The 23,405-nt window shown below is 47.2% G+C and overlaps 1 protein-coding gene across 2 annotated transcripts in view; it reads right to left on the reverse strand.

Moving 5' to 3' along the window:
- Positions 1-22,637: 22,637 nt before the first annotated feature.
- LOC129714273 (activin receptor type-2B-like) overlaps positions 22,638-23,405 on the reverse strand; it is an 80,763-nt gene continuing 79,995 nt past the window's right edge. For both annotated transcript variants that reach the window (XM_055663828.1, XM_055663837.1), the window contains exon 11: positions 22,638-23,258. In XM_055663828.1, the coding sequence (XP_055519803.1) occupies positions 23,061-23,258 (198 nt within the window). In that variant the 3' untranslated portion in view covers positions 22,638-23,060. The remainder of the gene's footprint in view (positions 23,259-23,405) is intronic.

Consider the following 23,405-nt stretch of genomic DNA (forward strand, 5'->3'; position numbering starts at 1 on the left):
TACTGCCCTCGAACATAGAGGGTACAGAAGGGTGTGGAGAGGAGGAGGCCAAAGCCCGTCCTCCTGGGAGATGCCGCATCTCCTCATTAATCATACGCTCGAGGAGCTGCCTCATGCAGCTTATCCGAGCGTCTCCCCTTTTCGGTGGGGGAGAGTGTTCCCGTTCCTCCGATTCATCGGAGGACACCGGCCGGTCGGTTTTCTGTGTCGCCTTCCTCCCTGTGCGGGGCGTTGAGATCTGCAGCACTGGGGGCGGCTCGGTGTCGGGTGAGCGGGAGCGTTGAAAAAGCTCCTCCGCTGCGAGAGGCTGCCGTCCCGCTATGGACCCGTCCTCGGGTGGAGTAGGGCAGGCAGTCCTCCTGGCTGGTCGCTTGCGAGAGGCCATTATTCTCTCCAGCGCGACTCTGTAACAAAAAAGGCACTTACCTGAGGTCTCGTCTTTATGCTGCAGCTGGAGAGCCTGGCTCCAGCTGCTGCCGCTGTTGCACTGCTGACGTAATGCCGCGCCTGCGCGCTGGGTGGGTTCTTCACGTAGTCACTCACGTGACTCCGAAGTAAAATTTAAGATTAAAAAGGGAAATCATAAATAATGAAGTTAAGCTAACAGAATGCAAAATGCCGGGACCAAAAAGATGCAGTCACAGATCATGTGAACAGAAATGTCTTGGGTTTTAAAATAATCACTTTAGGCTCTGATGAATGTGCACTTATAGTGGATAATTGGAAAGTGGCCAATGAAGCGGACATTGTGGAAAAAAACCCCACAGCTAATCTGGATAATTCGAGGACAATTAGCCTAACATCTGCAGGAGGGAAAATTATACATCAGTTAATTGAAAATGAAATGACCAAATGCCTGATCAAGGAACAGGCAATCAAAGGCAACAAATATATGATTTGTGGAAACAATTTGAAAGTAGTACAAGATGCAGATATCTGGCAGAGATTTTAATGTATTTTAATCCAATGTCTCTGACAATATCAAGCTGCTTTCATTCTCTTTGTGGTTTCAGTGCAATATTAGTTCAGCAACACAAGGCTCTGTTAGCACAAGGCTCTGTACTTAGAACAGTACAGCACAGGAACGGGCCATTCAACCTACACTGTTTGTGCCGAACATGATGCCAAGTTAAACTGATCTCGTCTATGCCTATCTAAAAGCCTCTTAAAGGGCATTATCATATCTGGCTCTATCACCGCCCCTGGCAATGCGTTCCAGGCCCCCACCACTATTGGTGTTAAAATAACTTACCCGGCTCATCTCTATTAAACTTTCCCCCTTCTCACCTTATAGTTATGCCCTCTCGCATTACACACTTTCACGTTGTGAAAAAGGTTCTGATTCTCTACCCTGTCTATGCCATCTATCCCATCTCTCATGATATACGTTGCATCCTTGCTGCAATTATTCAGCTCACTTAGACTTGTTGTTTTGCGATTGGCAGGGAGGGAAATATTCACAAGGCTTTTATACACAAATACCCAGTTTCTTATCTCACCTCATAGGTAATGTTTTTTTCTTCCACCAGCTCCTAATGTTCGGAGAGTCAAGGGGCTAAAAATGACCCAACCTTTTTCATACCGACAGTACATTTCCAACCTGCCAAAAATAATACAAATGCCTTGTGTGAGTTAACTTCACTTCTCTTCTTCGCTAAGCCATTGTTGGCTATGCCTTTACCTTTAGGACAGCGATACCGTGTTGAAACAGGTCCTTCAGCCCACCAGCAATAACCCCGTACACTAACCTACATACTAGTGACAATTTAAAAACTAACCAAAGTCAAATTAACCTACAAACCTGTACGTCTTTGTAGTGTGGGAGGAAACCAGAGCACCCGGTGAAAACCCACGCAGTCACAGGGGAACGTACAATCTCCATACAGACAGCACCTATAGTCAGCATCAAACCAGCGTCTTTAGCGCTGTAAGCCAGCAACTTTAGCGCTGAGGCACTGTGTCAATCTATGGAGGGAGAGGACCAGCGACATTATGGTTTTGACCCTTCTTCAGACTGCTTTGTTTACTGTTGCCCACCTGGTGTCAACAGTTTATTGAAACTGCTTCCACTGATGGTCTTTTAATCCAGACAAAATTACGAGAGCACAGTTGAAACCCCATCCAGAACTCATGGGGAAACATGGCGTTGTGTCACCTGTTTAAATCTTATAGATCTTATGTTTGGATCTTATAGAAACATCTACAGTTATTAAGGGATTGGACAGGTTAGATGCAGGAGTCCAGAACCAGGGGTCACAGTTTGAGAATAAGGGGTAGGCCATTTAGGACTGTGCAATTATAAAGAAAGCCCATCAACGCCTCTACTTCCTGAGAAGATGGCGGAGATTCGGTGTATCAGGGCACTCTCTTGACACTTTAGGACTGAGATGAGGAAAAACTTTTTCACCCAGAGAGTTGTGAACCTGTGGAATTCTCTGCCACAGAATACAGTGGAGGCCAATTCACTGGATGTTTTCAAGAGAGAGTTAGATAGAGCTCTTAGGGCTAAAGGAATCAAGGGAAATGGGGAGAAAGCAGGAACGGGGTAATGATTCTGGATGATCAGCCATGATCAATTTGAATGACGGTGCTGGCTCGAAGGGCCGAATGGCCTACTCCTGCACCCATTTTCTATGTTTTGATGTTTAAATAGCAGGTCCAGGACTTCTGCACACGTGGTGTCGAACACAGAAGCTATCAGTTCACTCTGCTGCCGGATGCCATATAGAGCTCCAAGATCGCTGAGGTTTGATGGGACCGTGGAGGAGGGAGTCAAAAGCTTACGATGCCTGGGCGTAAACATCTCCGATGATCTTTGCTGGACTCAGCACACTGATTCAATTATAAAGAAAGCCCATCAACGCCTCTACTTCCTGAGAAGATTGCGGAGATTTGGAATGTTAGAGAGGATTCTCTTGAACTTCTACAGGTGTACAGTAGCGAGCATGTTGACTAGTTGCATCATGGCCTGATTCAGCAACCTGGACACTCAGGAGCATAGAAGACTGCAAAAAATGGTGAGCACTGCCCAGCCCATCACGGGTACTGACCTCCCAACCTTCAAAGGGATTTACAGAAGTCGTTGGCTCAAAGAGGCAGCCATCGTCATCAGATATCAACACCACCCTGGCCACATACTCATTTCATTCCTGCCATTGGGAAGTTCAAGTTCACATTCATTGTCACATGCAACAATTGGTACATTGAAATTTGAGTTACCATACAGCCATACAAATAAAAAGAACTCAATACACAATAGAATTTAACATAAACATCCACCACAGTGGAATCACCATTTCTCATTGTAATGGAAGGGAATAAAGTTCAGTCAATCTTCTTCCTTTTGTTCACCCGTGGTCGGGGCCTAGAACCCTCCGCAGTCGCCGCTACGGACGGCCCGATGTACAGTTCCAGAATCGGCTGCTTCTTAGCGGAGACCGCGGCTTCTGATATTAAAGTCCACAGGCCCCACTGGATGGAGCTCCAACACTGGCGATCCTCAGCAAAAGATCCAAGGCTCCGAGATGTTAAAGTCAACGTCGCGCCCACGGCTAGAAGCTCCGCAGACCACAGCTTCACGATGTTAAAGTCAGCAGGCCCCGCGATCGGAACTCCAACACTGGCGATCCTCGACAAGGATCTCAGGCTCCGCGACGGTAATTCCGCACTGCGTCTGCTGCTGAAGCTCTAGGCCAGTTGGTAGCGGGGCGAATACGCGACACGGAGAAAAGACGCATCTCCGTCCAGGCAAGTGACTGAAAAACGGTTTCCCCCTATTCCCCCCCACCACCCCCTACATAAGATATACTAAGAAACATTAAAACATACATTTAGACGCACTAAAAATAACAAAAAAAGGCGAAAGGACTGACGAGCTGCTGGCGAGGCAGCCGCTGCAGTGGCGCCATCCGATGGAAGAAGATATAGGAGCCTGAAAACTGTAATGTCTAGGTTCAACAACAGCTTGAAGTTCGTCCCATTTTCTTCTATTTATAGCCTATCTCTGTCTAAACCTTTCCTATTAATACAACCACTCAAATATATTTTATATATTGTAATTGTACTCACCTCTACCACTTCCTTTAGATTTTATAGATACAGTGCGGAAAGTGGCACCTCGGTCCACTGAGTCCACACCGACCAGCGATCACCCCGTACACCAGCACTATCCTACACACTAGAGACAATTTACCAAAGCCAATTGACCTACAAATCAGAACGTGGGAGGTAACCGGAGCACCCGGAGAAAACCCACCGGCTCACAGGGAGCAGACAGCACCCGTAGTCGGGATCGAACCTGGTAAGGCGCTGTAAGGCAACATCTCTACCGCTGCATCACCGTGCCACCCACCAATGTGATTTATGGTTCGATGACATATCTGGCTTAGATATTTTTTTTACTGTGCTACTGTTAATAAAGTGATCCATTCCTTCATTTAGCAGTAAGACGCGCTAATTAATAGCCTGCAGGCCTTTAAATAACGATGAATGGTATATTTGTGTTGACTAACTATAGCATGGGTAAAAGTAGTGGTGACACACCTGACTCAAGGTTGGAGAAGGTTTCATATCTGATTAACTACTCGCTTGGCTCCTGTGAAAGTGTGTTGACCAGGTCAAAGGTCAAATGCGAGGAATGCGAAGGACTCAAGTGTTAAAAGTAGGTTGCAGTTGTTATGAGATCACGTGTGGGGTAACATGGAGAGGAGGAGGAGGACACCATGCCGGCTGAGTTTAATAATCTGTCTGAATAAGGGTTCTCACCCGAAACGTCACCTATTTCTTTTCTGCAGAGATGCTCCCTGACCCGCTGAGTTAATCCAACATTTTGTGTATATCTTTAATAAAGGTCACCTTACAATGACATTTGCTGAAGCAGGCAGCAGGGAGACCCGCTCAAAATGGAGAAGTGCATTCAAGATGGCACTGAGAAGGTGGGAGTCCCTTCATTGAGAGCACAAAGCCCAGAATTAACAGCTCCGTTTACATGATCCACCATGTATCTTCACCATTAGCATCTGCTGTCTCAGTTGAGACAGAGATCCCACAATGACATCAACAAAGAACTGAAGAGAAAGCAGGTCACCTCCAAAACCAAAGGACTATCTGTTCAGATAGTCCCGCGATTCCTAGACCATCCTGAAGGCGGCACAGTGATGCAGCGGTAGAGTTGCTGCCTCACAGCGCCAGAGACCCGGGATCAATCCCAACCTCGGGTGATGTTTGTAGGGAGTTTGTACGTTCTCCCTGTGACCGCGTGGGTTTTCTCTGGATGCTCTGGTTTCCTTTCACATTCCAAAGACGTACAGCTTTTTAGGTATTTTGGCTGCTGGAAATTGTCCCCAATGTGTCGGATAGAATTAGTGTACGGGTGATCGTTCGTTGGTGCGGTCTCATGAAGAGTATGTTTCCACGCTGTATCTCTAAACTAAAACAAGGACCCAGGTATAAATTTAGGACATTTTGATCCTCACCTATTCCAGAAGCCAGCATTATTTTAATCATTTTGAGGTACAATGTTGGATAGGTAGAAGGTGTCAGCCATGGCTTTCTGCAAAGAAGAGCAAAAACACGGCACAGGTTCAGCTAATGTAATAAATTGAATCTCTGTTTGAAAAGTATTTGGACGGTGCATGAATTGGCGGACTGCCCGCCAGGACCCCCCATCGTTCTCGGCAGCCCTCCTCTCCGATGACTTTCCTCGCTCTCCGCACTCTTGACCTCTACTGCTCTCCTCCACCCTCTCAATCTTGACGGCTCTCCCCACTCTCGGATGACCTTCCTCGCTCTCCTGACGGCCCTCCACGCTCTTGACCTCTATGGCTCTCCGATGGCCCTCTGGCTCTCTGGCAGCCCTCTTTGCTCTCCAACGGCCCACCTCGCTCTCGGCGGCTGCTCGTGGGTCCCTCCTCGCTCTCACGCCGCGCGGTTCCCATCGACATCCGTGGTGGGCGAGCTGGACTACCAGATGGCTCGGCCCCGCTCACCGGAAACATTGGACAAGGTCAAGTAGGCACCTTGATCAAATACCTTTTACCCTGCTGTATATCTGTATCCAATGAGTGCGTAATGTACAGAGTACACGGCCGAACGGCCCAGGAACTAAGCTAATGTGAGACTATTGATGTATATTCGTTATACGGAAACAGATGTATAGTCTGCTTATGCTAACTTTTAACCAGTGTTTGTTAATTAAATATAGTTACATTATAGTGCATTAAGCTCCGATTGTGTGAAAACACAAACATAGAAACATAGAAAATAGGTGCAGGAGTAGGCCATTTGGCCCTTCGAGCCTGCACCGCCATTCAATATGATCATGGCTGATCATCCAACTCAGTATCCTGTACCTGCCTTCTCTCCATACCCCCTGATCCCTTTAGCCACAAGGGTCACATCTAATTCCTTCTTAAATATAGCCAATGAACTGGCCTCGACTACCTTCTGTGGCAGAGAGTTCCAGAGATTCACCACTCTCTGTGTGAAAAATGTTCAGCGCGATGTCAGGACCAGCTCCGCACAACTCCATACATCTCCGGCGATCGAAGTGGGACCGGCCCCGCGAGGCCGTACGGCTCAAGCGACCACGTTAGGTCGCACTTGCCGCATGGAGGCGCTGCTGGTGGGGCCGGCCCTTTAGGTCGTGCTTGCCGCATGGAGTTGCATGCTCGTGGCACAGGCCCTTTAGCTTCATTTCTGGGCATCACCAACTGCCACGCCAGTTTGTGTCGCAGTACACGCAGATGGCAGAACGGCTACAGAAGCTGCTACGGAAAGACACACAGTGGGAATGGACAAGTGAGCAGGACATCACGTTCAACATGCTGAAGGACAAATAGCATCTAACCCTGTTCTCGTGCACTTCGACCCAAATGCTGAAACATACGTCACAACAGAAGCTTCCAGTATTGCGATCGGAGCAGCGTTATGGCAGTGCATCGATGGAAGTGAATGACCGATCACATTCGCATCCCGTCCCTTGACTGCAACCGAACGCAAGTACTCCACCGGGGAACGCGAAGCATTAGCGTGCATCTACGCGTGTGAACACCGGCATGTATACCTATACGGGAGACCATTCATTCTCCGTACGGATCACCAAGCGCTAACTACGTTACTGGACACGTCATGCTGAGGATATTGTGCGCTCCGGATCTACAGATGGTCCGATTGCCTTCATCAGCACAACTTTGAAGTTGAATACCTCGCAGGTTCACGCGATCGCATTGCAGATATGCTTAGTCGCGTCCCAACGGTGGCACCCGCACGCACACGGGATGGCGACGCTTCAAGCGACATCGACGACTACGTTCATGCGATGATTTCGCACGTGACGGCCAATCTAGTAACATGGGAAGAGCTGAAAGCAGAGACGACAGCTGATGGCACACTGCAAACCGTCTGGCAGTATCTCAAGACAGACTGGCCCAAGGAAATAGCAGACGACTTGGTTCCATACCACCGGGTACGCCACGAACTGGCAGCGTTTGACGATACATGTGTCATGCGTGGAACTCGAGTGGTTATACCCAAATCACACAACACCGTGTGTTACAACTGGCACATGAAGGACACCCGGGCGTTGTTAAAATGAAACAACGGTGTCGCGAGGCAGTGTGGTGGCCAGCAATAGATCGTCGAGTAGAAGATTTCGTCAAAAATTGTGAAGCATGCACAATTAGCGAGGTCAAAACCACGCCGTGCCCCTGCCCCTCTTCAGCCAATCCCATGGCCGGACAAACCATGGAAGCACTTGCAACTCGACATTGTCGGAGAGGTGCAAGCTGCGCCAAGAAGCCAGCGGTTTCTACTTGTAGTACATGATCTCCACAGCAAGAGGTCTGAGATCCCAACTACTTCTTCAGTCACGACAAGCTCGATCATCGCGATTCTCGAAAAGCTGTTCACCAAGTGGGGACTGCCGGAGGTCATAATGGCAGACAATGGCCCACAGTTCATTTCTGAACAGTTCTCCACCTTCCTCACGAGCTACGACATTCAACATCAGTGGATGTTGCAATACAACACCCAATCGAATGGCGGGATTGAACGATTCAATCGCGTGATCACAGAAAGCGTAAAAGCGAGCATGCCAGAGGGGAAAACATTCGAACAGTCAATCCATATCTTCCTCCGATCCTACAGATCCACACCATACATGCTGACTGGGAAAACGCCAGCAGAGGTGATGATAGGGCGAAACCTGCGAATGAAACTGAATGCTCTTCAACCACCATTGCGCCCAAATCGAGACACAAAAGCGAGGGTGGAATCAATAGCGCACAGACAAGGGTGAACGTACAAACGCAGAGTACGAGCGCCACGGTTCAAGGCCGGCGACTGGATACGAATCAGCCGCCCAAACAGACAGCATAAGCTCGCAAGCACATTCTCAAAGCCGATACAGATCAAACGGAGACTCGGTAAGAACGCGTACCTCCTCCAAGGTGACACCAGATGGAACGCGAGGCGTCTTATCGCAAGCAGACAGAGACAGGAACAAGACAAACCGGACGCTTTTCCTTTCCCGATATCCAGTCAAAACAGCGATCACGGTCAGCATAGAGCAGAGCAGCCAAATCCTGCTCCACCTTCTCAGCGACAGAAGAGGAGACCTCAGTATCTGCAAGATTCGCACCTGTGAAGCCATAACCGTTATATTCACTGAGCAGTTATTTTTTGGACTTCCATTAATTAATAGAGGACATGAAACTTGAAAGGACATTGGACTGATTTCATTTGGACTAATATTTGATTTGATAACTGGACTTAAATGATCGCCTTCATTTACAAGGAGGGGAAAATATGTTGTATCTTTGTAAGACTGTCCTTACAGTCACCACTAGATGGCACTACCCATACATGTGTGCTTCTCTCGGAATCAGTCAGGCAGCCATTTTGGCTTGAAATAAACCTTGTTACTGCCTCGGTACAACATGAGTCGATTGTGAGTTAACAGCCGTCAAACACAACAGGGGCCTTTAAGGCCAAGATTAGACTGCACTCTCAAGAACCTTGGAACTTTGTTGGCGCCAGAAACATGGCAAATCTTTGTGTACTGCCTCGCTGAAGTCTACTATCACATTACAATCTTTGCACTTTTATACGTATCTATAATTGTATGATTTTACCGTATTGTGTACAAAACAAAAAATTTCACTGTACCTAGGTGCATGTGACAATAATGTATTATTGATATGATCTAACCTTCCAGACCAGCCTACTGCGAGGGATCTTGTCATGTGTCTTGCTAAAGTCCATGTAAACAATGTCTACTACCCTGCTCGGTCACCTCTACACAAAACATCAAATTAGTGAGAAAAGAACTTCTCACGCACAAGCTATGCCGACCGTCCCGAATCACTCCCTGCCTTTCCAAATGTATGAGGTTCCTGTCCCGCAGAATCCTTTCCAGTAACTTCACACCGTTGATGGTGGGTTCACAGGTGTGTTGTTCCCTGGCTTGACCTTGCATCCCATTCTTAAATAAAGGCACAACCGTCCTCCAGTTTTCCTGTATCACATCTGTGGCCAAGCGAGATATGCAAATCTATGCCAGGGCAAAGTACCTCAATACATTTGACAATCAACTTCACTTGAACTTCACCATTGATTCCTACAATGTCCAAGGATACATTTGGTCAGACCCTAGGGATTTATCCACTTTCATGCGTTTCAGGCCAACACCAACATCACGAGTGGTGAATCTCTGGAACTCTCTGCCACAGAGGGTAGTTGAGGCCAGTTCATTGGCTATATTTAAGAGGGAGTTAGATGTGGCCCTTGTGGCTAAGGGGATCAGGGGGTATGGAGAGAAGGCAGGTACGGGATACTGAGTTGGATGATCAGCCATGATCATATTGAATGGCGGTGCAGGCTCGAAGGGCCGAATGGCCTACTCCTGCACCTAATTTCTATGTTTCTAACACCACTTCTTTCATCATAGCAGTATATTTCACGATATCACTGTTCACCTTCCTGAACTTACTCATCCTAGGGGAATTTTACCCTTTCTAAATCCCTCATGAATTTGTGCATCTCAACTATCTCCCCTCAGCTCAGCCTCCACCAATCTAAAAAAAACAATGAAAGCTAACTGCACCTGACACACGGAGCAGAACAGGAAAAGCAATAATGAACCCATGTCTACCTCTCAATAGTGCCCTGCTTCAGTGACACGTGCTAGGAGATACACACTTAGGCAGCGTAAATACTGACTGTGACTTGGGGTGATAGTATCTCCAGTGCTTAACTGTACAACATTGCCATCTTCTGGCCAACTACTGAAGGAACATTTCACAGCACACACTTCATGCAAAATAACCAAGAGTCAAGAGTTTTATTGTCATATATCCAAAAACGAAACAACAAAATTCTTACTTGCAGCAGCAAAACTGATATATAAACATATTGCGCTGTAAAACCCATAATAAACAACAAAAATAAGTTCAGTATATTAAAAAAAAAGGGACCAATAAATAGGCAAAACAACAGACAATCATGCAAAGTCAAAACCAATGTCCCCAAGTCAATATACAGTAGATCGGAGCCTATTTGGAGGTTGTAGTGTTTAATAGACTGATGGTTGTAGGGAAGAAGCTGCTCCTGAACCCGGACGTTCTTGTGCCCTCTTCCCGATGACAGGAGTGAAATGAGAGTGTGGCCAGGGTGGTGTTGGTCTCTGATGATGAGGGCTGTCTTTTGAGCAAGTGACTCATGTAGATCCCTTCGATGATGGGGGGGGTCAGTAGCTGTGATGGTGGGGAGGTCAGTACCGTGATGGTGGGGGGGGTCAGTAATCCGTGATGGTGGGGGGGTCAGTAGCTGTGATGGTGGGGGGGTTGGTACCTGTGATGGACCACAGGTTCATCTTCCACCTTCACCAGGGACTAACTGTACAGAACGTTTTTCCTTCTATTATTTATTATGTAAAATAATATGTGTGTTATGATTGTGTTTATAATTTGTTTGGTTGTTTTGTTGTTCCGCGAGCATTGCCACTTTCATTTCACTGCACATCTCGTATGTGTATGTGACAAATAAACTTGACTTGACGACTTGACTTGACTATCATGATAGACTACTGTGATGGAACCGTAATAGAATCGTTAGCATTTTAAAATGTTGTCACAAACATGATATCCCAAAACACATTACAGCCTATTAAAATTATTTTATTTAAGCATAGTTCCTCATGTAATGCAGCTAATGCGGTAGCAAATTTTATTGCAGTTTCCCACGGGAAGCAATGTGTTTTTTTATGTTAACGGAACAAGTACATGCTGATGGGATTAAGATGCAGAGGCTCCAAGGTGATTGAGTGGGCAAATATATGGCAAATACAGTTATGAATAAATGTGACCAGATTCAGCTGCTCAAATGCCCAAGGATGATGGGGACTATAGAGTGGTCAACGTGTGAATATGCAGGGATTGGGATTGGGGTGCTTTGGGAAGGTAACTGTGAGACTTGGCTTCACTGGTGGTGATGTTGCAGGGTGGGGACTGAATTCTTGGAAACCATGTGACCCACCTGTCGCCACCAAGTCTGGACCCCTGAAGAAGTTTCTGTTTTGTTTCAATGTACTGACAAGTGTTATGTATCTGTGATTGGGCAGAGGGCTTGCCTCCCGCTACTATCTGTGATTGATCTGAAGGGGTTGCTTCCCTCTGTGCTTTCCTGCCGCTAGTTTCCCGCCATTGTATAGGGGTATAAAGGTGGTCGGTTCATTGGGGCGTGTCATCTTCTCTTTCTGTTCTATTTGCGTGAGGCTGTTGCGGGCTTGAGTTAGTGGAGCAGAAATCGGCTCGGCAGTGGTGAATGAAGGATTTGGACTACAGTGCTCGACTCAGTGTTTTACTGACCCAGACTAGGGGGGAAGAAGAACCGGAATCAATAAACATTACCAGGTCCATGACCCGTGACCCGTACTGTTGCCACGCAACACCTTCTGGAGTACAAGCGGTGAATGGCTGGCTGCCAATACAGCGGGCCTGTCTTCTGTCCCAGCGTCCGGTCTCCACGCTGACTGGCTCCAGACTAGCGGACCCCGGGCCGTCTGTCCGCACGGCCGGGGGGGAGGGTTGGGGGTGGGGGTGGTCGGGGGGTGCCGGTGCAGCGTGGTCAGTGACTCTGAGTGGGCGGAGGGACCAGACTGGCCCCAATTCTGCTGCAGCTGACGGGGACGTTGCCGGGTTTTCGTCCCCGTGTCGGCTGCCCGGAGCTGCGGCCCCACTCCCCGCGCTGCCGACCCACAGCCCATGACATTGTGGCCGCACAGGGGAGACGGGACGGAAGGCGGCCGAGCGATGCGCTCCTTCTGCCGTTTACACCTTGGTGCTCGGGTTCAGAACAAAGATACTAGAGCATTTGGTTCAGAGCTATCATGAGCCGGGACTTGCCCTGAATCCGCCGGCAAGCTGCTCTGTCGCAAGTCAGTGAGCAGCATTGCGTTTAGCGGTTTTCACTCACGGTTACCCCTATTTCCACAATTTGTTACAGCGCAAAAATTGACCAATTTGGCAGTTGTTAACAGGTAAGAACTATGTGTTGTATGTGTGACTAGTGTATGCAGGAAGCTGCATTGTACTCCAGAAGGATTGAGCTACTCTGTGCGTCACGCCCTTTGACGTGATGACCTTATGTGCAGCCACCCTTTACAAGGAAACGTGGTTGATGTAATAACAGACCCCCCGAGTCTGTCACAGGCAGGCCAAACCTTGCCAGCAGCCTGTACTCCGGGTGCTCTACGGAGAGAAGGAAAGCCAGTCAGGAGCACAGGGACACAGTGCAGAGCTGCTGCCCCAGCACCAGAGACCCGGCTTCAATCCCGACCTCCGGTGCTGTCCGTGTGTGAGGTTTCCATGTTCTCCCTGATTCTCTCCGGGTCATCCAGCTTCCCTCCTACATCCCAAAGACATGCAGGCTCCTGTTAATTGGCTGTTTTTAAATTGCCCCTTAGTGTGTAAGGAGTGGACAAGTAAGTGTGATAACATTGAATTATTGTGATCGGGCGATCAATGGTTGGTATGGACTCAGTGGGTTGAAGAGCCTGTTTCCGTGCTGTGTCTCGAAATTAACTAAACATCGGTGGAATAAACAATGCAGCCAGTGACAATGTTCAAACAACAGACCACTACATCTAGAAACCTGCCGGCTATGTCCTGGTAGAGAAAAATAGATGAGAAATTATAAGGTGCTGGAGTTCAGCAGGGCCTGGGTGTCATTAGACATTCATAATTTAACCTGCAGACACAGTGGAAGTAATTGGGAGGACCAGCAGTATGTAACCTGAGGATTTGAAAATACGGCTAAAGATTGTAATTATGGTACACAGAGCTCTTATGGTACACAGAGCCACCTTTCCTTCCCCTTTCTCTCCCTTTTCATTCCACTTCATGTCCTCCTCTCCCAATCCCCCCCCATTCCCATTTCCCCTATTCCTATTCCATACGCCCATCTCCCAATCCCCTCCCTTATTCCCATTCCCTAGCCTCCTCTCCCAATGTCCCCCTGCTCCCATTCCCTATCCTCCTCTCCCAATGCCCCCCTGCTCCCATTCCCTATCCTCCTCTCCCATTCCCCCTATTTCCATTCTCTCCCCCTCCGCTCCCATTCCTCCTCCTGCACCTTTGTTTCCTTCCTTCCATCACCTCCTCCTTTCCGTTGCCAGCACCTGAGATGCAGCACCAGCGCGGAGCCGCTCCTTCCGCACACGACGCCTGCCCCGAAGTATTGCCATGTACAGGAGGGCCCCGGGCCCCGACCCACTGGCAACGTCACCCTCACCCCGCCCCAGCACCCTATGGGGATCGCTGGTCGGCGAGGACTCAGTGGGCCAAAGGGCCTGTTTCCTTGTTGACTCTGTCTATCTCCCGGTTTCCTATAGGATGCTGACTTACTCCAGGACTATCATAGATAGGCCAAGTGAATTTGAGGGCAGGGTGGAAGTTAGTGGTAAAGCTAATGAAATCAACGAGTTGTGAACGGGTGCAGGAGGCAGCACCGATGCAGTCGTCGACATAGTAGAGTTGGCGCATGGTCAATCCACAAGCTTCACAATCCAAACTCCCCAATCCTTTTATCTCACACCTGGTATGTGTTCATCCCTGGCCTTTGACCAATCATCTGCCTATCAAAACCCTCCCCTCATGTGTTCACCCACGACTTGCCATGCTTGTTCTGCCCCTCCTCTCTTCTAACTCTCTTGCCCAACCACCATCTCCAGTGGATAGGATAGTGCGAGTGCATGGGGATCGCTGGTCGGCGAGGACTCAGTGGGCCAAAGGGCCCGTTTCCTCATTGCATCTTTAAAGCAAAGTGCTGACCAAGATATCCCCATCTAAAGCTAGTCCCATATCCCTTATGAACCTTTCCCATCGATACCCACTTGATGTACCCCGGTAAACAAGCTGTGATAAAGGCACGCTCCAAAGACGTACAGGTTTGTAGGTTAATGGGCTTCAGTAAATATTGTAAATTGTTCTTCCTGTGTAGGATAGTGTCACTGGTCTGGACTCAGTAGGCCAAAACGGCCTGTTTCCGCGTTGTATCTACCTATAAATTAAACTAAAGATGTGCAACTGCATACAATTCAGTGAAAAATAACACGCCGCCAAAACACAGGGTTTTATCAATTTTTTTAATTTTCATATACAAAAAGATAAAGTTGAAATAATCCTTTCTAGTTCCTCCTCCTATTGCAGTGTTGCTGCCTCACATGAGGGGTAGAGGGGGATAAGGGTGGGGGTACATTCTACATTCATACTGGTTCTGTTCTGGCATTGGGCTCAGACAGTGAGAACAGCAACACTTCAACATAGCATCTATTCAAACATTTGATACTTATTTCTAAAATTACCAGAAGAACAAAGATCACTGCAAATTTTATGATGTTACAATGATTGTTAAGTGTTCTGTTTTAAGATGTAGTCCTTTCAGACCTGCAATGGAGACATATTTTAGGATGTGTCATTTTAAAACAAAATAACATACTCTTCCTTTCCAATTCAGAGGGGTTACATCAAAGAGCCTAACTCTTTGTATATCTTTTTTATTTAAAAAAAACAATGTTTAAGTATAATTTCCGTTAAATCAGTAGTACAAGCTAACACAGTCCTACATTCTCAACTACAATAGTGAATTATATCCTACACATTTACAATTCACATCCGGTATAAGGAACAGTACCTAAACTTGGGCCCAAAGATGAATAAACCTTCCAAATCTTATCCAGCATCAATTTTTCAGAGCATTTTAATTAATTTCTCATTTAAAACTGCTTGGATCTCATGACTGTAAAAAAAAAATCCTTCATCCTAAGTCATTTTTAATATACATTTTTTTAAACAAATCCATTTATTCTGGCAAATTCATCAAGTTAAATCATTGCTGTGGTAAATAAATAGAATAACTGAAAACAGATTTAAATATAGTAAATTAAAACAAGTTTAAAATGCAAAACAAAACAGGTCTCTGTAATGTTTAAAGTATTTTTTTCCTTGAGAATGGTGACAATGGCATTGTGTGGAATCAAAGGTTGGATTCACCTGCTTGAATAAAAGTCAGAAATACCAAAATAGATTTCTGTCACAGCTTTACCAGGAATCCCATGGCCAAGAACAGTTAATGGCATCACTTCTGCCCCATCTGGAACAGGTAATACTATTTTTATTATTTTATTTTTTTAACAGTGACATTCAGCACAGAGCTCTCTCCTAATGCCAACACTGGTAGTCCCAGACACACAAGCTGAACATTGGTGTTAGTTTCACGCTTGCTTTAAATACTGAAAGGTTCACAAGGTATTAATGAGTCGAGAGGGGAAAAAAATGTAGTTCCTGGCAAACCACAGTACTTAATTCCTTCTGTTGAAACAAGGAGCTGCAGAAGGGGCCTGACCCAAAGCATCGCCTATCCATGTTCTCCAGAATTGCTGCCTGACCTGCTGAGTTACTCCTGTGCTTTGAGAATTCATCCCTTCTTCCTGCTGTTTTGAGTTCACAGCCAACAATGTCCTCCCGCTAAACTCCGAGCTAGGGGGTGAAATGGAGACGGATTTGGAGATGCGATGGATATGCTTGACATTTTTGCACTTACACATCCCAAATATTGTTAACAAGGATGAAGCCTGATAATCTTACCCTGACTGCATTTACTGTCTTTCCCTTGACTGCAGAGGTGAGGCATAGTCGTCTGGGAACTAAACAAGTCATATTTATAACTAAACGAGGCAGATGCATCGTCTTTTATAACCACGAGTCCCAAGGTGAGAGGTCAGAGCTCACTGAGCCTACAATAGGTCACAGCCAGGCAAAGAAGCCACTTTTAGGTAGTGTGGAAAAAACATTAGGGAAAACCATTTTTGGCCATTTGGTTTCATTGTAGAGGAATGCCTCCACAACATGGAGTAAAATAAATGGTTGATTAAATATAACATCACAAAGAAGAAATAAAAAGGACTTTCTGCACTCGGGCTCGATAACCTAGCTCTGGAGCATAGTTGGCTCACATGATATCTCAGGAAACTAAATGTTACCTCGTAATGTGAAAGGAGGAACTCAAGGGGTAAGATTTAATAGAAACTAGAGGTGCAACCTGTTTACACTGACGGTGGTGGGTATATGGGATGAGCTGCCAGAGGAGGTAGATGAGGCAGGTACTATAAAAATATTTAAAATATACTTTGACAGGTACATAATAGGAAAGGTTTAGAGGGATATTGGCCAAATGTGGGCATGTGGAACAAGCGTAGATTGGGCAACTTGGTCTTCAGTGTCAGGATTTTGCCTTCAGAATCACTTCTCAATGGGCTTGTTTGGAACTCTTGCTGTGGGAAGGTGCCTCAGATTAGAGTTTAGGTGAAAGTGTTGTAATGGCATCAAATAGGCATTTAAAAACAAAAACAAGGCAATTAATTTGGTCATTGAGGCACCAACACACTGACAAAGGCTCATTCTGTTGTCCGACAGCCCAGGGCAGCAGTGGTGCAGAGGTACAGTCGCTGCCCTTAAGACGCAATAGACCTGGGTTAGATCCTGACTACGGGTGCTGACTGGATGGAGTTTACGTTCACCCTGCGACTGCGTGGGTTTTCTCCAGGTTGAATGTTCCACTTCCCTCCCACGCTCAAAAGACATACATGTTTGTAGGTTAATTGGCTTCTGTAAATTGCCCCTAGTGTGTAGGATAGTGCAAGTGCACGGGATGATCGCTGGTCAGCACATACTCGGTGGGCCAATAGGCCTGTTTCCACGTTGTATCTTTAAAGTCTAAACTAATCCAACTGGAGCCATGGACAATAACATGGCTTTGCATATATAAGTGTTTAAAGTTTAGATACAGCATGGAAAAAGGCTATCCCACGACATACGAGGGGCAATTTAGAGGCGAATTAACCTACAAACCGGTGCAAGGAAACCGAAACACCCAGAAAAACCCATGCAGTCACAGGGAAAACGTACAAACTTCGTACAGACATCACCCATGGTCCGGATCAATCGCAGGTTTCTGGCACTGTGGCAACAACTCTACTGCTGTACCACTGTGCCGCCCCTTTTACAGCACACTGCCATTTTGGTTTGTGCCGAATTTTGCCGTGCTACATCTGAGTTAACACTTAAGAGCCATCTGGTGGATTGTTGCTGTGCAGTTCCCATCTAACTCTCGCCAGGATCCTCCCCCCCCACACCACCCCAACCAAAGTAACTTCTAATACAAAAGGGCTCCATTGTCATAAGTTGGCTTGACCCAGAATCATGACCTCCAAATTAAACACTTACAACACACAATGCCATTTCAGATCTTAAAAGCTCCCTGCTTCACTTGATGCTGGACCCTTCAGTAAAGATTTTTCAATCCCTGGGGAGTGTTTTTAAAAAAAATATATACACAGGTCCACCACTGATTTTCTGGCAACTGATGGTCTGGCAGTTCCTTTAATCCGGACAAAATTCCTCCCCCCCCCCCCAGCTCCCGAAAAAGTGGTGCCTATAGTGGTACGGCAGCCGATCTTTACCTCATTGGGACGAATATGCCCCCTGCAGCCGGGGCTCTGGAATTCCGTCCGGAGCCAGCATATGCGGACAGTTCCGGTACCATGGACTCCTCTCAGAGGACATGACCTCTGTTGGTCCGGCAAAATGGATAATCCAGAAATGCTCTGGAACCAAGGGGTGCTGGAACAATTGGTGGTGGACCTGTGTATATATATGCAAGTGATAATCCAGAGGTTTGCATTTCGGTTACATTTGCAAAATCGAGTTCCAGCGAGCAACACTGTTTTACAGAGATTTGAGGTAATTGGTTCCTGAAATACCTGGATTTGCGTCCTGCCGCCAACCAAATGAGCTAAATGACTGGCCTGCGAGCAAAACTAAAACACAACAATGCCAAAACAAAAGGTGACCTGTTTCCGAGTTCAACCCGACGCAAGCCAAAGAGCGAGGCGCTGCTGCTTGCAACGCTCGAGGGAAAGCAGAGGAGGTAAATGGGAAAGGCACAATCTCGACGAACCTTCACCTTTCCCGCTGGGCCAGTGTTGGCGGATGGGGAAGAAACACAAACAAACCCTCGGGAGAAATGGTTTGGCTCAAGGCTTGCGTCGGCTCAGATACTTTTGCATAACGTACGGTTTTGTGCGGCGAAAGGCAGTCGTAGATGTTAATCTGTTAATGGCTGAATGCATTGATGGGGCCGAGTAAATTAGCCCAGTCTGAGCTGGTGCCACTCGGAGAGATCTACCATGGGTTAGTTCAACAACATCAGTGCTTCAACCCTTTCGGCTGTACAGTGGGTGGAGCTGATCAAGATTTCACATGAATGAGCCCTTGACCGAGATCGATGGACATCCAAGCAAACAACGCACACAAGACCACGCCATCTGCAAGCGTGTTGACTGTAAGGACAGTGAGCGACTTGGAGCAGAAGTGCTACCGAATCGGCCAGCAGGTGGTAGGAGTGGGCCAGGAATCAAAAGAAGCCAGGGCTGCTCTGGATCCAAAAGACGTGGGCAAAAGCTGGCCGAGACTTAGACTGGGACTGGCGCTCAGAGTAAAGCGGCTAGCTGCATGCGATGGACAGGGAAGAGGCATCTTAAAGGAAAAACCTGACAGGATCTCTGCATCAAACGGGGACACGAGGCATCAAGCCATGGTGAAGATACAGAGAAGGTACACAGTTTAAACAGAACAGACTGTCCAATATATATTTTTAAAGATTCACCTGCATCTTTTAATGTACATTCACTTGCTGCCCATTTAACTGTGTGTTAGAGCCATAGAGTCTTCAGCACGGAAAGAGGCCCTTCGGCCCAACTCATCTACGCCAACCACAATTGAACAAATGAATTAAGACAGCCCAGACCATCATATATAGACACCAGCACTCCCAACACAATCAGCTTCCATCTTGTCCTTGGCTGGCCCTCACTAAAACTAGCCACATCTCCTTCCAGTTGGCAACTCAGTAGAGAGAGTAGCACCAGTAATGGCTTCCAAAAGACAGGAATCGGCTGGGGAAGGGCCTGTCAGGGCAGTTTTGCCAGAGGTCTTTCCCCAATGTGGACCACACCACACATCTTACCCACCCATAATGGAGGAGTTCCACTTCCCTTAACAACCAACTCAAGACCATTTGAGGCATGGGTTCGCATTTACATCCAGCCCGCACAGTTCATTCCAGGGTTCTAGGTCCAGTAAAGATGCCAGTTACATCCTTGCTAGCGTGCTTTTCATACAGCTCTTTGTAGAACGCGAGTTGGAAGCATCTGAACGTTGCAAGGGCAAACTCCTCTGAACTCTGCAACTGTGCAGAGCTGTGAAAACACTGGTCTTTCCCTAACAAACCAACACAAGTCCCAAAAATCTCGCCACTGTGTACACTTCCCTGACTGAGTGAGATCTCTGGTATTGAGCGTCAGGTTAGTAATAGTGTGGCTCTGGATATGGAACCTGCTTTAACGAGGAAGAGAACACAGGGTAGTATGTACACAACTCAACAGAAATACTGGATAACACACAAGGAGCCGGTTGGATTCTCCCCACAGTGGATGCCAGATAGTCACAATCTGGGTGCAATGGCTTGTTTCTGTACCTCTCCCTTCCTAAAGAGGGCTTGCCCCTTCCTTCTGGTCTTCCGGATCTCGGAAGCCGATGGAGCATTTGAACCTAGCTGGAGGAAGGAAGGAAGGAAAAAAAGGGGGGGAAAGCTGCCCCTGCTGATGAAAGCATCCAGCAGGGGAAGGAGCATTCAGCCCACAAACAGGCCTGCAAATCCGAGGATGCCAACGATTGCCGTCCTTTTCCATTTTGTGGTGTGGTTCCCTCTGTCCCTCTCCACCCGCCACGTCCATCATCTATCAACCTGGGAGGTCTCTGGCCTTCCACAGTCACGTCAAGGTCAGGCAGATCAGGACCGTGGTAGGGCACCAACCAGAGCCTATTTTGATGCCAACATTGGCTCTTGGGCACATTGATATCAAGCCAAGTAGGAGAGGTACAAGGTCACAAAGCCCACATAGCAACCACTCGATATCTGGCATACAAACACATCTATTCATAGCCCATTAAAAAGGTATATCAGCAAACATCAACATTGGCAAACTGTTCTCATTAGCCCCAAAGGAAACAAAATCTATCAATAAAGGCTTTGAACATTTCCGTTCAAGACTGATGTACCGGTATATGAATGCTGATGCTGTGTGATAGTTTGCCACGACAAACTAAATTTGGTATAACAGCATTTTGTTTTTTGCGAGATTGTGTTTTTCTCTTGTTTAAGACTGTCCCGTGGTTATCAGACACAAGTCGAGCTGTGTGTTTCTGGGTGCTAACGCACATGGAGATTGTATTTAAAATGCTCCTCTTGATGATCAATTTCTCAAACACCTTTGGGGAACTGTTTAATTTTCGGTCTTTGAAAAAGTAATTGCCCGCTAAATGTGAACACTTGACGTGGGATCTTGATCACCGCTTCATCTGGTGCATGCGGATTGAGGCGAGCCAAGATGGAGGTCACATGAGATGTTTGGGGGGGTCAAAGTGTAAAGGGCAAAGGTCAGCTTGGAAATAAGCTGACAGGCCTACACAGGTTTTCTTTCCCTCTCTCCTTCTCCTCCTCCAACACAAAGAACCCGATGGAAAGAGATCTTCTTAAACAGTTCCCTTCCCCCTACCCTCGGTAGTCTAAGATAGTTTTTGCTTCCTTCTAAACGTGACTAGCTTGTATCAGCACTTTGTTTTCTTGTGAACATAAAGCACAAAAGAGATCATGCTCAATAAAACTGCTTCAACCAATCCTTAATACATAAGCACACTTTTGTTTTAGTCAGCTAAAAAAAATTATGGCACATGGGATGGTCTTGTGGGGAAGTCAGAAGAAAAAAAAAGACTTATAGAAACCCTCCAAAAAGACTTTGCAAACTAGTGTCTGGGAGACAACGCAAGTCCTGCAAAGATTAAACTGCAGGAGGTGGACAATGAGAGGAGGGTGGGAGATGGAGAGGGGGGGGGGGGGGGGGGGGGGGGGGGGGGAGGGGAGGAGAGAGGAGGGTGCAGGGGGGAGAGGCATAGAAATTCTTGAAGGGACAGGAACTGAATCCTTTACAAGAAGTGAGATATTCACAAGAGCTACAGGAAGAGAGGCAAGTATAGAACAAAGTTGAGACCAATAATGCCCAGATACCATACAGGCAACTTTCTACAACCCTACAGTTATTTACAACGGTGCTATACAAAGTAAATGGCAGCACTTCCTAACAATTTTGGAACTTATTGAACTCCCTTGTCATAAAAGCCAACTTACATTAAAATAACTCTACAAAGACAAACACAACTAACAAAATATATAATAAAATCATACAGGTAGAAAAAATCTGAGGTATTTCTGGTTCTTGAGGTGGTTTGTGGTCGTGAGTTTTGTTTCTTGTTTAAAACCTCGGAAGCCACGTTTATGTAGTCGGTGTTTTTTTTTTGTCTTCTTTAACGTTGCATGTCGCAAAAAAATAAAAAGAGCAGCATTCGGGACATTCACGGACTTAAAACTGCTTATGGCGTGTGTAAATATGCGGCCATAAAATATGCACCTCTTTTTTTCTATTAAGACAAAATAAACTCGTTTTTTTTCCCTTCCCCCCCACCCCCCCCCCGCGTTGGGTGCTTGTTGGATAATGACGCACCCAACCACCCCACCCCAAAAATAAAAGAAACGCCACCCTCCCTCCCTCCAACCTATCCCACCTCCCCCAATCCGTCCCCAACCATCCCTTCCCCAAATTTGCCGATTACCTGAGTATTACTTTAGGAGCTAGTGTTGTCCAAATGCTGCCCGAGTCTTGAACGCTCCTCCCTTCCCCCATTATCCCTCCCCACGCTAACCCCCTTTCACTGCCGCTCCCGATCAAACATTGACGGAACTCCTGTTCCCCCTCCATCCACCTCCCCCACCTCTGCAAAACAAGTGTCGTCGATCCCCAAGAGGAAGTTCGGGGAGGGGGAAAATAACTGTGTGTAACAGTCAAATGAAAAAAAAGTCCCGTATCCTCCCCCCCCCCCCCCCCTCAGTGGGTGCAGCAATTTCTTTAGATTTTTTTCCCCACTGGTGGTGCAGGTTATATTTTTCTGCCTCACTTCCCACAAATATTTCTCATTTTCTATTTTTTTTTTTTTTTTAAGTCACAAACAAGTCACAAAGTTGAGGATTCAGGTCAAACCACAAGTAGGTGGGGAGGATGAGGAGAAAGCGGAAAAATAATAAAAACACACTCCCCCCACACACATATAAGGGCTGAGATGAAGTCCTGTCTGAGGTTCTTGCACCTTGTGAGGGGGGGGAGGGGGGGTTGTTGGGTTATTTTTTTTGCTGCATTCCCGGCCGGTACCTGAACGCTCCTCCATTCGGGATGCCCCATAAATACAGTAGAGTTAACGTGTGTGTGCACGCATGCCGGCGTGTATGTGCGCGCTGGTTAAAACAAAAGGTCCGATGAGAGCGACCGGGAGTGGGGGAGGGTGGAGGAGTAGCAGCTTTGTGTTGTGGGTTCCATCTGATGGTGAGGGTGGGGCTCAGATGCTGGACTCTTTGGAGGGCAGGTCCACGTTGGTGAGGGTGGAGACGCGGCTGGTCAGGACGTCCGAGGTAGTGGTGCCGTTGATCAGCCGACGGGTCTGGGCGATGCGTTCCACCACACAACCGGCAGACAGACGGGCCTCCGCGTCATGGTCCCAACACTCCTCAATGGTCTCGCAGAACAGGGCCAGCCCCTGTTGTGTGGAGGGAGGGGGAGGGAGAGAGGCACAGAGAGAGAGAGAGAGAGAGTGAGAGGGGCAGAGAGAGAGAGAGAGGCAGAGGGGCAGAGAGAGAAAGGCAAGGGGCAGAGAGAGAGAGGGACAGACGGGCAGAGAGAGGGG

Source organism: Leucoraja erinacea, chromosome 2, assembly GCF_028641065.1.
Source record: "Leucoraja erinacea ecotype New England chromosome 2, Leri_hhj_1, whole genome shotgun sequence".
Lineage (NCBI taxonomy): Eukaryota > Metazoa > Chordata > Chondrichthyes > Rajiformes > Rajidae > Leucoraja > Leucoraja erinaceus.